This window comes from Poecilia reticulata, linkage group LG14, assembly GCF_000633615.1.
Source record: "Poecilia reticulata strain Guanapo linkage group LG14, Guppy_female_1.0+MT, whole genome shotgun sequence".
NCBI classification, from domain to species: domain Eukaryota; kingdom Metazoa; phylum Chordata; class Actinopteri; order Cyprinodontiformes; family Poeciliidae; genus Poecilia; species Poecilia reticulata.
This window is the reverse complement of record NC_024344.1, coordinates 16,853,695-16,870,557: the sequence shown is the minus strand read 5'-3', so window position 1 is coordinate 16,870,557 and position 16,863 is coordinate 16,853,695. Positions and strand designations below refer to the sequence as shown.

Sequence of the window (16,863 nt, the reverse complement as noted above, 5' to 3'; positions counted from 1 at the left end):
CCTCTTTTGTGTTTGTTTCTCCTCCGGAATGATAACATGGGTGAAAAATTCTTAAAGTTACTACAAATTTACACCAATGTCTTTTCTTTCATTAACGTCATATAGACACGGACAGCATAATAAATGAAGCTGACAAAAGTGTATATTGCAATTCACAGGCGGATTGGATTCCCTTTTATGATTGTTGTTTTCACTTAGAACATTGTGACTTGATACAGTATATAATGCACAGGTGTTACTCATAGCATCAACAATAGGCTTGTCATCCAACACCTGGATATTGAAATCAAAGTTTTTCTGTGGATTATGTAATGATTGACTTACTCAATCATTACACCTGGGCTTTTTTTCTTCTTTTTTTTTTTTTTTTTGCTCAAAAAATATTTCAGATCAGCATATTTCAAGTAACTCTTGCTCTAATTTTGTTTTAGAAGTATTGTTTTGGATAGGCTTTGCAATAAAGCATACTTCAAATGCGGGCTACTTCAAAAAGAATTACAGGCTTTTGGATTATTGAAGGACTATTCTGCATTATTATTAGGCTATATTTATGACAACTTAATATATTACCACCATTTCTACAACTACATCTAATTTTATATCTTTATTCGTTTATTTTAAGATATTGTGTTCACATTTCTTGACCTTTAATTGCAGAATATAACCGCTAGTGGTCACTCAAGTCCCATATACTGAGATAAACGCTGTGAGAGCGTTGCGTTCAAGTACTATCAATAATGCTGTATATACGATCTAGCGTTAACTAATTTATTTTAAGGCTAAAAATACATGGACGAATAAATTTTTAAGCACTTTTTAGAACTTTTTTCCTTAGAGAGAAGTAATATGTAATTGCATAAATATATATAAACACCTTTTGAGTGACACATAACCAAAACGTGTACATTTGGATGAAGGTTATACCGAACCTTATTTAAAATCTAATATGCGAAGAAGATAATTCCTTAAACTATCACGAATTTCCGACTTGATTGTATTGGTGATGAAAGTCGAGATTAATTGACAAAAATGTTACGGAATACGGGTATTAAAATTATGAACCGACGTCGCAAAGTAGACTTGAAAGCAGCACTGGTGCTCGCCAACAGGATAACGGTGGATGGGGACAGTGCGTTGGACAGCGGCAGATAAACAAACCTCTTAGTGCATGACTCTGTGGACCTTTAAACACTTAATTTTGAGAGACAGAGTTTGCTCATGAACTTTTTCTGTCGATATAAGAGGTGTGGTTAAAAGAAGATGTCTCCATTGGCGAAAGTCAATTATAACAGTAGTGTCCGCTAAGAGGTGAGTTTCATATAAGTTCTAGCTAGAAAACTTAGCTAACTGTTGCTAACCAAACGTATTAGCATTTAGCCGTGCCAAACCTAAAATACTACTCACTTTATTTTTATTTAACTGCGTAACAAACAACTGAGCTAATTGACAAAATGCCTCCGTGTGGCATTGCAAAGTTAAGCTTGTTAATTAGCCAGTGTTAGCGAAGTTTCCATCTCGGCGTCCAGCAGCATCCACTGAAGCATCACTAGCACGGTTTATTGCACCGTTAAATAGGAATAGGAAAGTTCGCTTATTAACTTGTTGCTTCGACAGAAAATACATGGACGTGCTCATCTGAGCTTTTAAATTTGAGAATAAATAGGCAGTCCAATTACAGTGAATATGACTTCACCAAATAATATATCAAACAAAAGCATGGTCAATTGTTTGGCAGTTTTGTAAGAATATTATTTGGTGCATTTTATTGGGGGGGACAAAAATAGAGTTATAGGAACTCTAGAAATTCTTTAAAATAAGCTGCAATATAGGATAATATGTGATGAGTCGTGTACCAAACAAACAATTATGTTTTCAAATGCTTTTAACAATGCAGTATGAATTTTTTCTCTTAAAAATGACAATAATTTTTTCCATAGTTGATGGTTAGCAAAGGCTGGTATGAGATTCTTATTTCAAGATAGCTTGATAGCTTAGACGAATAAAATCACGACTTTGACTAAAAAAATAAAAATAAAACTGGTTTTATTGCCTTTTTTAAAGACTGTAAAATACTATAACATAATAATTAATACAGTTATAAAGATAAGTACTTTATACATAGACTGAAGATACAAATATTTAATAGATTTCTGCTAAATCGTGTAATTTATTTATTTTTTTTGTTTTGTTTTTTTGCCATTCTGCTGTTTTTAAAGTAATACTGAGAATATAATAGGCTGATAGTCACAGGCCTGCAGCCGGCAACAGCAGTAGTTTTATAAGAGTAAAACAACCCAACTATGATTGTTGGTTTTAAGAGGAGATTTTCCATCTAGAGCGGGAGTTTTTACAGCCTTTTCTTATTTGATATTTGTTAATTTTTGCATAAATCGCCACACCATGAAGAAATTCCTAATCTATCAGAGCTATTACAATACTAAAATTCTTCATTTTATTTCTTTGTTGTTGTTTTTCTAACAAATTAATCTGCATCACTTTTCCATTTCTCCCTCACCTTCTACAGTCTCATCTTTCCACTGGTCCAGTGTTCAAAAAAATAAAATAAAATGCATGCTGCATGTTTGCTAACCATCCAGCCATTACTCACCTGCTCCTCCTTCCTGTTTCGATGCATGCCCTCCTGTATAGACATAAAAAAATAATAATAAAAACTACTCGTACCCTACTTGCATGTTGTGCTGTGAATGAGGCAGCATGAGAGAAGACAGGGATAACCCTCTGGCCCTGTCGTCCAAGAGGTCATGCCAGAACCATACGGACTACAGACAAGAGCTGGAGAGGCTGCAGGCCGACTTGGAGGCAGAGAAGATCCAAGCACTGTGGGCCTGCGGGCAGCTCGGCGTGGAGCTTCGGAGCCTGCGAAGAGAGGCAGAGCGGGAACATAAGAGGACCGTGAGGGAGCTGGCAGCCAGGCGTTTTTGCCTAAAAGACCGAAACCAAAGCAGACATCTTCTGGCTAAAGAGGGACAAATAAAAAGCAAGGTGCAGTCCTCGGGGGAAGACGGCTTTCGTCTCGGCGGTGAACAATCAAAGCTGGAGCAGTTGCTGCTCACGCTGTATGAAAAGATAAATGGGAAACGGGCAGGTTATAAATTTCACCACAGGCGAGAGTTCGAGCTAGAGAAAGCCATCTTCCTCTGCCACCTTCTGGAGGCCCATGGGGGGCTGTTGCAGGGGACTCCAAGGTCAAGACTCCCCAGCTATGTAGCCAAACAATCCTCAAAGAAGCTGGTCTGTGATAACAGCTGTAATCCCCGTCAGTCAACACCACTCCTGAGCAGCTCCAGAGCACAGCTGGAAACAACATCCCTCAGAGATTTGCCCAGGCACGACAAAAAGCGCAAACCTGATCAGAAGAAGCCGTTCTCAAGCGGCGCGTTGCAGACTGCGGGGCCATGGACCTCCACCGAGGTCAGGGGTGGAGGTCAGATAAACTCTCTGGAAATGCATCACACCAACAACACCATCCGCGCAGTTCAGGATAAGCATCCATCCCTGTGGGCGGAGTCTTCTTCATCAGACGAGTCGACATCGACCAAATGCTCAAGAAGGAACATGGAGGTGAGTTAACACTTATAGTTGTCTATCGTACAATAAAGAGAGAAACCATTTTATACAAACCATGTCATCTAATGTTCCTTTAGTTAGTTGGATTTAATGCAGTTCTTTGAATGAATATGTTACTTCTCACGCCTAATATCCCTGAACCACAAGCCACAGTGGTCTTCGGCAGCTCAAATTAGTGCTGCCAGTCGATTAAAAAACATTTATCTGAGTAGTGCTGTGATTCATCACAATCACTATGCTTAACCTTGTAAACTTGAAATGTAAAAATGCAAGTTTTTAAAAGAAGGAAATGTTTTATTGTTTCAGACTAAATGTTCCAGTTTTCCAGGTTTTCATAAAGGAAGGTTTAAAAGAAGTTATTCTGTTTCAAGCGTAATTTAGAAATGGTAGCTAAAAACTGCTCTTGCGTTGGTGAGAGTATAATTCACCGTTGCAGTAGGTAGACTTCATGCTACCTTGGTTTTATCCAAACGTCCATCGCAGTGTTTTTATTAAAGTGAAATTTGCGCACACCAGTTGAACTCTTCTGGCTCACCTCTTCACCAGCGTTTTCAACTCTGCGTTGTTGACGGCAGAACAAGACCTTGTAATGCGCTGTTTTGAACTAACGTTCTGCATGACAGACTTTAGGTCAAAATAGGTTATGCAATTTAATTTTAGATTAATTGTATGTTAAAGTTGGCAGCTCTTTTGATCGTTTATTACAGGATTGCCGCAAATGTTTTGGCTGGGGCTCCTTTCTCAGAACAGCTTTTGTTGTTTCTTGTGTAGCTGAAAGCTGCTTCTTGGTCTTCACTGGAATGTGGGCCTGTGGATTTAGACAGTAGTGTAAAATAATTGGCGTAAATATGTGTCTCTCGTGTGGAAATCCTTGCGTATCCATTGTTGAGGTGTAAACAAAGGAAGGAGTACAGCAGGAAATATGAATTGTTTGGAGTTTTGCTGTGTTGACTCTGTGATTCCTAAATTACAGATCGACAAGAATGGCAAGCTTAGATTTCACAGGAACTTGCATGCTGCTCCACAAGCTGTTGGATGGTAATTTAGAGTGAAGACCCAGATATTATGGTTGTGTTAGTTCAGAGCATTGAAACACAATATGCTGCTGTTTTAAGTAATGACCCTATTGTGTTCCTGAGATAGATTTTGTAGGGTATTTTGTGTTACTCTGGTTTAAAGCAGTTGGTTGGAGTGTGTTGAGTATCAGAGTAACAGGGACTGACTACAAATGTACAGTAACTGTGTGAATAATAATGAGCATGTTTAATGTTCCTTCCACTTCATAGTTGCATCACTTTGTCACATTGAAGTTTATGTTACTTCAGACTTTTCTTTTTGGTCCCAGTTTTTCACTTATTCTTTAGAAATACACGAATCAATCTTATTCAGTTAATTTGAAGATGCCTGATGTAGCAATTATTAATATCTGTATGCAGAGCAGAGAGCAGGGAAGTGGGTGGAGGTTTTATGGGACGGTTTGAGTGGCAGAAGGGGGTCAGCCTGCTTTGGATGAGATTTGAAAAGAGAAAATTCAGCATTTCATCAAAGCTTGAACCACTTCTAAGAAAAAAAGAAAAGCCACTATCATTTACAGTCTCTGATTGGCCTTTTAAAAAGAAATATAAATAACAAATGTAGCATGTGTTCTGGCACTCAGCAGAAAGCCGTTCACCGTAGAATGTCTGTATTTGACCGACACCTGCCTTATTAGTCTGTCAAGGCGGCTTTGTGAAAATACGTCTGAGTGACGGGATGCCAATGCCACTGATCTTGACGGACCTGAATACAGCTTCATTCTATCCAGCTATGCAGTGTCTGTGGTTTGATGCTCTCTGGAAAAAGCTGACTGGATTACTTTCTGTTGTGCGTATTAACTGGTACGAATGGGCCGTAACCTGCATGTGTGCTGCTGCATTTATCTTGGAAAACGTTATTCCCTGCTGGTGGAGTTGCCGCTACCAGTCAAGCAGTAAATTTAAGCCATAAAAATGCCGAAGAGGAGCTGAAAGTGTTTACAGCAGGCTTGTTTTCTGCTTTGAGGGTGGAAAACCTCGTTATTGTGGGTAAACTGTTATGAATAATGAAATAGTCTGCAGCAAAAAAAAAGAGTGTTCTCGGAGCAAAACAAAGGACTTGTGTATCACAAAATTTAAACTTTCTGTTCCACCTTCTCATATTTCTCGTATTTTCATTTCTGCCTAACTGTCCCTTAATCTCACAAGATTTGAGGTCTTTGATATATTTTTTTATTGCTTTATAAATTTTTCCAGTCCTTTGTTGCAACAATCTCACATTGCTTTGAATGAGTTGCTTTGATTTACTTAGAGAAATAGTAAATCGCTTTTAAATAAATAAAACATACTACAGTAAACTAGTTGGTTGAGAAGTGACGACATCAATACTTTGTCATTCTGTGCATCTGCCATCAAATTAAGTTAAAGTTGGATGATGGCAAACGATTAAAATAAAAGATTTCATAAGTACTAATGATCAGTAAAATGACTCAAAATCAATATATTGGTGGTATTAAAATAATAAGTTCTGGTAGCATTAATGCTTACCTTCATTAGGTTAGAAAATAATAGAATGGAAATATATTGTGGGGAAATTCAGATGTGACAGCAGCAAGTTAAAGATTAACTTTGAGGATGAATATTCTCACAAAGGTAAACGATATAAAAATAAGAGTGACTGCAGACATCTGATAACTCCTTTGGATTCATCCATCTTTCTATTGATTGATCATGCATCATTCTTCCATCTGTCTGTATGTCGGCCCATCCAGCCGTCCTTTCACTTATTAATCAGTGGTAGAAATCAAACTCTATTATTTACACTTTAAATCAGCTTTAAAAATAAGGTGAGAAACGACTGACAGCACTGAATTTATATTGAATTTTAACATGAGGGAGTTCAAGTAGATGGGATTGTGACTTATTTCTCTCTTCTCTGTCGATCCTGTGACGTTCAGGAATAAATCACTGTTCTGACTTTGTTTTTTTGTGCTGGAATAGCTGAAATAATTCTTCTAAAATTACAAGACTAAACAGCAGAGTGGTTGCTGTAATTTAAACACTGACTTGCGGCACCTTTACAAACATTCACGCTTCTGTGTCTAAAGCTTTTTCAGGAAGCTGTGAGTTCAGTCAGTGGATAAGCGTTTTTTTCTTTTTGAAGAGCTGCAGTAAAATATCAGTTTGGACAGGGCACACTTGTTCTTTTGCCTGCCTCCCTCTGTTGCAGTGCCCACTGCCCTCTCCACAATCAATAGGCAGCCACCATCATTCCAGCGTCATCTCCATGGAAACGAGCCGTAGCCACTGTGATGATTGGGTCCCGACTCAAAGCTTGCCTTTTTGTGATAGGACGAGGGTAGCAGTACTCCCTGCCCCCCTCCTCTCATCGACACTTGCCGTCTTAGACTCCCTGGCTTTTCCCTCCGTCCTCGTTCCTTACCTTTTATTGCAATATAAATAAGATGGGATTAAGCAGCGCTGTCGAGTCTTGTGGAATTTGGATTAAAACGCTTTGTGACACAGCCGCCGCGTCAGTGACGACGGTGCTGAGGAGTCATCGTGCCACCCACATCCCAGCCTCGCTGCAAGAACGGAGACCAGGAATGGAGACCTGTTAGTTGGACTCTTTTCATGTTTTCCGGTGTAAATCCAGCCTCGTTTGGGACTCGGTTTGAGCCTGCGTGTGCGGTTTGGAAATTATGCACAGTGAAAAAGCGAGCCTGCGTGTGCTCCTCTTCTTGTCCCCGCCGAACCTCTGAGACGCCAGCAACGAGAAGGAGCGAAACGAGCCACGGTTGTTCGTCATAAATGTTTGAAGTAAGATGCAAAAGATTGCTACAGCGCCACGACAATCAGTTGCTAGCTTTAAACAGCCGAGTAGAGAAACATGGAACTGAACATCTTCGATTTGGAGAACGTCACTGCACGAGAGCATGGATGCTGCTTAAAGCTCCTGCTTCATTTGGAACTACCTAAATCTATCTCCACTACATAAACTCATTAATACCCTTATGAGGCATATTGTTTAGTATCTGACAAGAATGCCAAGAAATGAACCTTGCTTGATTTGAGACATTCTACCTTTGCTGTGAAAAATGCACTTCCTCTGAAACTTCAGCAGAACAGGACAACCGTGATCCTCGTCAACCTGAAGAGAGCATGTAGGGAGAAAGGGTCAGACTTGGCTGTGGACCTCGTTTGGTCTCGCAGATTCCCTCTGATGCCTTTTGCTTAAACAGAGGGATGTATGACCTGTGCGCTCGGCCCGAGCAGCCCGAACCTGCACCGACACGCACAGAGATGGAGAGCCCCGAAGAGACGCAAGCTCTCGGACGCCGGCCCGGCGAGCAGGAACACGGGGCTTCTCGGGAGCAGAATAAGAAACGTGGGCTTTTGGACAAGGACATCCCAGCTCCTGCTCATTTAAAGACGTCGCTGTTAGGAAAGAGGCACCATTCGCTTTATGCAGACCTCCATGGGTTTGAAATGGAAGGATTACGGAAGGTAAGTGGCGTTTGTGTCTTTTCGCGATGAAGGAGCCTACCTCTTACTTTTATTCCAGCAACATAATTAACATTACAAGCTAATCATGTCCACCAACTGTTGACACTAAATAAGATCTGAATGCCTGAAGGTTGTAGGAATGTGCATCCAGGAAGCCTTTGAATGAGGTAGTATGAGCAGCATAGTTGTGCAGACAAGTTATCTGGAGCAAAGTTGTGCTTGGCCTGAGTTATTCTGACTGAGGATGACCCAGTAGCTATTTTCACTCGTATGGGTGTCCTTAAAGAAGGCACAACTCAGACTGCATGCTAAAGTTGAGGGGTAAAACCCTTTTGATTTTTGTTACCACATGTTCTTTTGTTGTAGAATTACACAGTTTATCCACTCTAGACTAAGAAGAATCCAGTGGAGTCACTTTTTATATATCTGAGTTATGAAATAGAAGAATACAATATAATTCCCTTTCTTGTCCTCAAGAAATACTCAGTGATGTACAGTATTTGTAAAATTATTCATACACTTTGAACTTTTGTTTGCAAAGCAGCTCAAAGCCAGTCAGATTAAATGGAGACTATTTGTAAAAATCAGTTCTGAAAGCTTGGATTTAGATCTGGACCTTGATAAGAGTCGTCCTGTGGGAACGTAGACCTCCGCCCGACTTTCAGATCTTTTGTAAACTCGAACAGGCTTTACTTTCAGGATTCCTGTCAACATGGAGCAGCTGTCACGTCAATCCTGAAGAATAAAACTTGTAACGATGACTCCTTATGGCTCTCTTAACAATACACACAAAGACACCGTATTTTTTCAGATTTTTATTTGATTTTATTTGTAAACTTCCTTCCATTCCCATAGTTATGCATTACTTTATGTAAATAAAGTCCCAGTAAAATACATTGAAGTTTGTGTTTGAAATGAGATAAAATGTGATGAGTATAAATACTTTCCTAGCATTAAAAATCAGCCATTTGAAGAGCATTTTGATATATTTTCTTTATGCTTTTCCACTTTCACTTTTTGACGATTTCATTGTGTCCTTAGTCTTGACAAGCTTTTTACATCGAGCTAGTAATTTGATCCCTGCTGCGTTCCCCACCTCCGTCTCTTTATTACCCTATCAATGTAATCGCGGCTAAACAAAAGCTCCCTAATAAACCCTCAGCGCCCAACCTGGGAGCAAATGTGTGGCCGCAGCCGGTGAGATGAAGCATTAAATGACACATTAGGAAAGATTATTTGGTCATTTCCCAGCAAGGGTCTGCAATTTGTTGGCTCCTCAGCAGGAGGTTGTCACATTCAGATTACCCTTCAGAATCAGCTGTGAATTTAACACAAATAACCTTAATTTGACACATTTTCAGTCTAAAATGTAAAAAGTAATCTTTTGTGGGAGTAAAAGATTGCTGGGATTACATACGAGAACTTGTCTATCAGGTATTCAGAACACTTTGCGATAAATAACGACAGGTCCAACCACATGTTTGCATTAAAAGCGCAAGAACTTTTTCTTGTTTTGCCATTAAAGGTGATCCTTAAAGATAATCATTCCTAGATGTAACACGTAGTTGCAGAGGTTGTCGACTGGCAGAGAAAGTTTCCGTACAAATATGTGTTTCTATCTGTTGGAACAAGATGCACAACTCCATGTGAACAGTCCTTAACTACCTGTCAGGTTGTCTGTCTGCTCTCGTTAACACCTGGTTTGCACTATCAGGCTTCCTTACAGCTCGCTGTGTTTTCACAGTGGGGGTTTATCTGGGAAATCATTTCTACAACCTGTGATTTTCTGTCTGTTCACCTAAGCCAGGTAAGCAACCCAGCCTCCTGTAATGATGGTGCTAAGGTGGCTGGAACAGTCTGAACTTTTTTTTTTTCTTTTCTACTGGTATCTCAACACAACAATTTCAAACTATATTAAATAATTCTATAATACATTGTTCTATTTTTTTTTTAGTTTGAATCAAACTCAAGACAATAGTACATATATGTCATAAGATTTTAATTCTAAGGCTATTTCAGCAAAAGTTGCAGTAGATGTTATTTTTACAACTTGGATTATGATGCAATCACATCATGCTGTATATATATATTTGTTATTTATGTCAGCATTGGTCTTGTTTTGACTTTACATTATACATACATTTTAACTCAGACAACGCATTGAAGCTGGTCCCTTCATATGTGAAGGGCTACAGGCCAAGAAAAATACTTTTATTATCCACTTCCTTTGTTTCTGGTGTCCCACAGGGCTTCGCCTTGGGTTTAGCTCTGTTTTTATTATATTTATTGCCACCTGGGCTGCAAACCATACCATGGCTTTTCATTTTTATTTTAGTTTTTATTTTTGCAGAAGTTGTAGAAGCATGCCTGCCCCTAAAGCGGGAAAGAAAAAGTTTTAAAAATCTTGATGACAGCAAGACTATTTATTTTGTTTGATCATAATGTACAATAGTAGCCTCTAGGTTCTTGTGTTAAGAACATTGGTGTGACCTTTGGTAATAATTTTAACTGTGATAACCTGATGAGCTTTGACACTTGGTCAGCTATTATTTTTCAAAGTTCTGTTTATTCAGTTGCCTGAACAATTTCTTCTTTGCGGAAAGAAAGCCAAATTAAACATGCAAGCTGGTTTGTTGTTATCTGTGGCTCCAAGCCCGGTATCTACAACCTTCACCTCGTCGACATCTCTTAGCTCTGCTGTGAGTGAAATGACATAACTGGATGCTCAGCAGAAAAATCTGTAAAAGCTGCATCAGGCTGTTTTCATGACATGAGTTAAGAAATTGTCTTTGAAAGCTGTTTTTATCACTCCTCTGCATAAACACGGTAAGTGTTTATGTAATATATACATATATGCATATTTCTGTTGTTTTGAACATTTATGACATGACTTGAAGAGTGAGCCAGTTCACCTGTTTTGTCTTCAGCCTTGTGGTTGTTGGAGTTATTATCAACAGATAGTTTTTCTTTTAGAAAATCACAAAATATTTAGGTAGCAATCATAGGACACAAAAGAAAAACAACAATTCTTGCATTGGAAACTGGAGATGGTGTAGATTTATTTTTAGACTTCCCCTTTCCTTTTTTGTGATGAGTCCATAAAAGGTTAATATGTGTACAAGATCGATCTCTGTTTCTGATCTTGGCTAAGTGGTTTCATACCGTATGTGTTGGTGGGCACATTTACTTACATTTCTCTGCGGGTGTGTGTGTGTTTTATTGGCCAGCCATGTTATGTGGTGTAAATAATTGATTGGGGAGTGCAAAGAGAATCCCTGGGGAACTGGTTCCTCCCCATATTCCAGCTGAAGCATGCCTGAGTGTCTGGCTGCCGTCTGGCTGCAATGAGGCGCTTAGTGTTTGTGAAACAGAGGTTACAAGCTTTGTTCAGCTGTCACTTTTCCTTACAGTGTACGTTTAATCTGCTGGCTATCACCTGTACACCGTAAAACTGTGTCAGGAATCGAAAGAATGTTGAAGTCCTTGTTCTCCTTTTGGTTCACTGTATCACTTAAAGTTTAACAGTGACCAAAGTGCCCCAGATGGACAGGCAATCACTGTCTTAATGATGACAGCTGTTATCCTAATGCACAATGCAAAGTACGTGGCATATGTTGATGTTTCTAGTCATCTTTTGCAGAATCCACTTTCGGTTCACACACGTTAGGAAGAAATATTTTGATATGAAGATGTTTTGTATATAAAAGGAGTGCTTGTTAAGCCACATCCCCAGAGCTCTGTCCTTTCTGTGACATATCGTTTGATCCTCCGCTCAGGCTTCTGTCAAGGTTAAATTGTGTTTTGCTCATGAGTGTAATTGCTTTTTGACCAGAAGATGAAGGAGAAGCTCCTCACGTTCCCATTCTACTTCATGTTCTTGCGGTTTGTATTAAAATTACATTATTCTCACATCGAAGCCTCGATGTCACATTGCCCCAGCATACCAGAGGTAATTGTGATGTAGAGTCCATTTTACCTGCTGTTTCTTTTCTCTTGACCGTTGCATTTCAGTGAACTGCTGCTAAGCCTCAGTTCTCATTCTGTGGAGCGAGCAAAAAGTGTGAAGGATGGCCCAGTCAATATTTTGTTAATAGAGAGAACACAGTGCACGGTTTTAGTTGCTTCTGCCACACAGGCTTATTTGCTGAAAACCCCCCAGTGGGATTTTGTTGCACTCGGCTTCTAGTGAAATGATGATAGACCAACATGTCTGCCCTTTACCTTTGTGGACAGATAATCTGCCTCCCACCTACCCAGAAACCTTCAGTTTTCCTCCTGTCATTTGTCTATTTTGGTGACCTTATTTGACTGGTAGTAGCATAAAATTAGCTAATGAATATCAACAAATAAGGAGAGCTTATGAATCCTAACTGAAATGTTGTTGCAGAGCAGGATAGAGAGGCAGGAAATCATAAGACCTTGAATCTTCTACTTGTTCCTTTTCAAACAAATTGTGTAAAATTTCATGTCAGTTGGCGTGAGCATTTCTTATATATTTATTTCCTGTTTTACCTTTGATTGTCTGTTCAAAATAAATAAATAAACATCTTGTGAGATTTTTAATTTTTGAAGTGTTTAATGGCAGGCCAGGTCCAATAGGCTTACTGAATTTTCTCGCAGGCCAAATTTGGTACCTGTGATCTAGACCTGGGGTCTGCAGCCTTTGGACCTTAGATTGGCTTTACAAAACGTAGTTTGTTGTTTATTTGGTACAAGATGCACAAATAATAGTAATAGAAACAAACGACCAATCAGGGCTAGGAGGAGGGTTTTCTAAATGTAGCGCCCCCTCCTGCTTTCTCCTTGCTAAGCTACAGCTGGTTCAACAAAACTTAGCCTGAATGCTAAGAGTAGCTAGCATAGCCACTGACGACGTCTTCCTGTAATGGTGAGTTGTTTTTCCACCATTAACACATTGAGCAGCATACAGGAAGTTTATTGACAGCATTAAGACACTTCTTCTGGTTCTGTTTTTCACAAGGATCGGTGCATTTTTGCAGACTGTAATAGTAGCACTAGCACAAGGTGGAAGAGCTTGATTTTTTTTCACTGATTTGTCTCGTACTGTACTGTCACATGACATGGTGGCAGGTTAACCAAATACTTTTATATTTTTGTAAAAGTTACATATTGCATTTTCAATGCCCTTTTCTCAGTTTGGTGAAAAGTCGATGTCTATTTTAATAGTAAATTAAAATGGGCTTTCAGAACAAAAACTGTTATTTTACACGCCTGGTAACAGACCGTTTAGCTTAACCACGGGCTGGTTACCGTTCTCAAGGTGGTGCCTAGTTCTGCCTTAGACATGTCTGCTTGTTTATTATGATGGTGAACGCTAACCTTTTTATGTGTTTCCGAGACACACAAAATGCATTGACTTGGAAAAAGCACATTGCAGAGTTTAGGTTTAGACGAAAACATTGCATTAATTATTTTAAAAAGACCCATCCAATCTGTTTGATGTTAAATATGCTACGATTCGCACACACTTATATTTGAGTTGTGATGATCAGTGGGAATTTTAAATATTAAAGTTCTGCAAAGCTTTTTTTCCACACCAGCATAAATGTTGCTGCTTTTATGTTGGGGGATGGTGCTTCTCTTGCTCTTTTGCGTATGTAATTTTCTTAACAAATCAAGATTTGTTGTCTTGTGACGCTTGTTGGAGGGTTTGTGTGAATGAAGACCCTTCCATCGCTTCTCTCCTCATCTATTTCAACAGCCCAGACGTTTTATACACTTTCGGCACTTTATTAGGCTCTTGGAGGTTCAGGAGGCTGTGGCAGTTTAATATGTTGAGTGTGAGATGAAGGGGAAGACATGCTTAAATGGGTTTTAATTACTTTGTTGAAGAGGCACTATTATAATTGCTTTGAGAAGGGAAGCCCAAGAAGGCCGTAATCCAGAAACAACACTGGTACATTCACCAGAAAACCGGATTATATCGATGTACATTGAAATCTGAATCAGCATGTTGGACTTTGGGATTCACACAAATGTAAATTCACATAGCTTACATTTGTTTTGTGTGTGTTCTATGTTCTTCTTATATGCTCCAATTTTGGCACAAGAAAACTACATTTCAAAAAGCAATGTTGGTTTCTGTTTGAGCTTAATCAGGGGACGCTCATTTGATGGCTGGTAGTACGAGGAAGGTTGGAGGTAGAACGCCTGGGGGAAGAAATGGGGACTCCCATGTTGGCTCTTTGTTCTCTCCATATGAGAATCCTCCCACCCCCCAATATCTGTCAGCATCAGCTACCCTGCAGAGATGAGATGTAATAAATGCAGGGGGGGGGGATTTGAGAGGACACTTAAGAGGGATTCCTCATGACTTATATATGAGTACTGGGAGGCTTCTGGTGGTAAAGACAGCTTTGTAGTTCTTTTCTCTCTGTTTTTTCAGAGGCGTTGATCTTCCTGGAGTTTTACTCGGGCCCAGTATTTATTGTTATTGTTTGTGTTTTTTATAGGTAGGTTTTGTTGCTATGATACTAGTCTCATAAGAAGACATTAAACGCCTATCGAAATGATCTTTCTCCATTTTAACTAATTACCTGAGGGACCAACATCACTGTATTAAACAACAAATGTAAGTGAGAAGAAATTTAATAATTTAATCTCTTGAGCATGTCAATGAAATTGAACCAGAAAGCCACAGTTGGGCCCGCCGCTGTAATTTAATATGTGGCCCGTCTTTACCCTTCAACTACATGGTTACTATTCAACAATTACAGCTGATGTTGGCTTCTTGCTGCCTCAGCTATCATGTCTAACAAAGAAGCGCACATGGCAATGCATGAGTGCTCATTTGCCTGTCTGTGTCTTTTGTCTTGTTGCCAGACTCCTCAGAGGGTTCTCCAGTGGGGGATTTCTAGCTGTCGGACTAAAAAAAAAAAATGCTGATGTTAGCATTTCTATGAAGCAATAAATTTCTTCATCCCGTGCAAAAGATTCCCTTGGATCTAACGCAAAGGAACAATCTGGAAATGTGCCCTGAACGTTAATATTCACAAAAAACTATTTGTTAGTCTTTTTTTTTTGTTTTTTGCTTGTTGTGTCTACAGACCTCACTGTCTTCTTTCAGGCAACAATAAATAGATAAAATATTGTCACAGTTTTTCCATTACGTTAATGCTTAAAAAATAAAGAAGACCATAATGCACAGAATGTATTCAATACTTCATTTTGAGCCAAATTATCTTTACAGTTGGTGTTAAAATGATGAGCGCTATTATTCTGTGAGAAAGAATCAGTTATGCTATTGTTTCAACTTTAATATATTTTACCAGTACCTGCAGGTCTTGAAATCTGAATATATATATATTTTTTATCTTAATTTGTGTCCCTTTATAAAAGGAGATTTAGAGTCTTTATGATAAGATTAAGGGTCTTATATCTGATATTGGATAAAATGGATGTCTGCCTGCTTTTTTGAGATTTTTTTTGTTCTTCTTCATAGCAAAGAGAAAACAGGAGCATTACAGAAAATCCCAATGCTGTTTGGAGTGAGACTACAAGATGCACATAAAACGGCTTATGGACTCTGTGATTTTGAAGAGGTCTATATTTCCTCCATAATAAAGCTTTATAGTCTCAATGAAAAGCTCAGATGTCATAAATGTTTTCCTACGACATAAAGTGCAACCGCTATAAACAGAAACAAGTCACGATGACAGGTCACGATGACAGAGAACGGCTGTCTGACTGCAGCTCTGTGCATTTCTGCATTGCGATGAGCACATTTTATTTTGTCATTTACAAAAACGCACGATAAAATGAAACATTTCCTCTTATGTCATCGTATTATTATTAATACCCTCAGCACACTGTTTTGTATCTGCCTTGTATTTTACCTTCCTTAGGTGAAAAACAGTCCAGCATCTCTAACTAAGCCAGGTGAGACGTCTACTTCAAAGACATAACAGTCTATAATTGTTTTCCCTTTTACACACTCTAGCAATGCTAAGGCTTTAAAGAGATGGGTATTTAAAACATTTAAAAACTGACACTACTCATCGGATTGTTTGCGGTCCTCAGCAGATACGGTTGTTTCTGAGCATTTCTGCATATTCTGAGCGTCCACCGCTACAGCAGACAGACCCAAATGTTACAAGCTGCTTTTCCTGCCACGCTTCCGGCTCAATCGCCTGGCAGACGTTTATGGGGGAGACCCCTGCCCTCCTGCTACTAAGTTACATCTGCCCAGCTTTACTGAGCCAGGTCCATGTAAAAAAAAAAATAAATAAATAAATAAAATAAGTAACAAAACAGCATGGTTGTGGGAGAGAATTGGCTGAATACTAATAAGTATGCTGGCCTTGGACAGACCTCACCACCTGCAGCCGTTTTCTTCCTTCTTCTGTGAATCAGTGGTGTAACTTGCCTGAGGAAAAGCCCCTGGGTATTTCATTAAGATTTGCAGGAAGCAGAAAATCGACATGGATGGACTCCAGAATGATTAAAATCAAAACAGAGGAGGCAGAAAAGTCATGTTGGCACAACTTCCTCCAAATGAATAGAAACGTCCCATCATCTTAGACAAGGGCTTCTTCTAACTTTTAACATAAATTTTTATTATGTTGATAGATTTTCTTAACTATCAGCAATTTGGTGGCTAAAATTGAGTGTATATTTTTATTAAATTCTGCAGCTGAGTAAATCTGGCTTGATTTTCAGTATAAACAGTGTTTACTGGTAATTTTTTTAACACCTTGTAGAACCTTGTTACCATTTTGCAAGCCATAAAACACTC

General features: G+C 39.0%; 1 protein-coding gene across 12 annotated transcripts in view; it reads left to right on the top strand.

The window, feature by feature from the left end:
- The first annotated feature begins 1,111 nt into the window (after positions 1-1,111).
- The window catches only part of tspoap1 (TSPO associated protein 1), a 62,923-nt gene continuing 47,171 nt past the window's right edge, over positions 1,112-16,863 (top strand). For 8 of the 12 annotated variants that reach the window (XM_008428121.2, XM_017308630.1, XM_017308628.1 and 5 more), the window contains exons 1-2: positions 1,113-1,308; positions 2,525-3,582. In XM_008428121.2, coding sequence (XP_008426343.1) covers positions 2,716-3,582 — 867 coding nt within the window. In that variant the 5' untranslated portion in view covers positions 1,113-1,308; positions 2,525-2,715. Of the gene's footprint in view, positions 1,309-2,524; positions 3,583-6,955; positions 8,109-16,863 lie in introns of those variants that run through there. The other 4 variants (XM_008428125.2, XM_008428127.2, XM_017308629.1 and 1 more) reach the window with 4 other exon arrangements.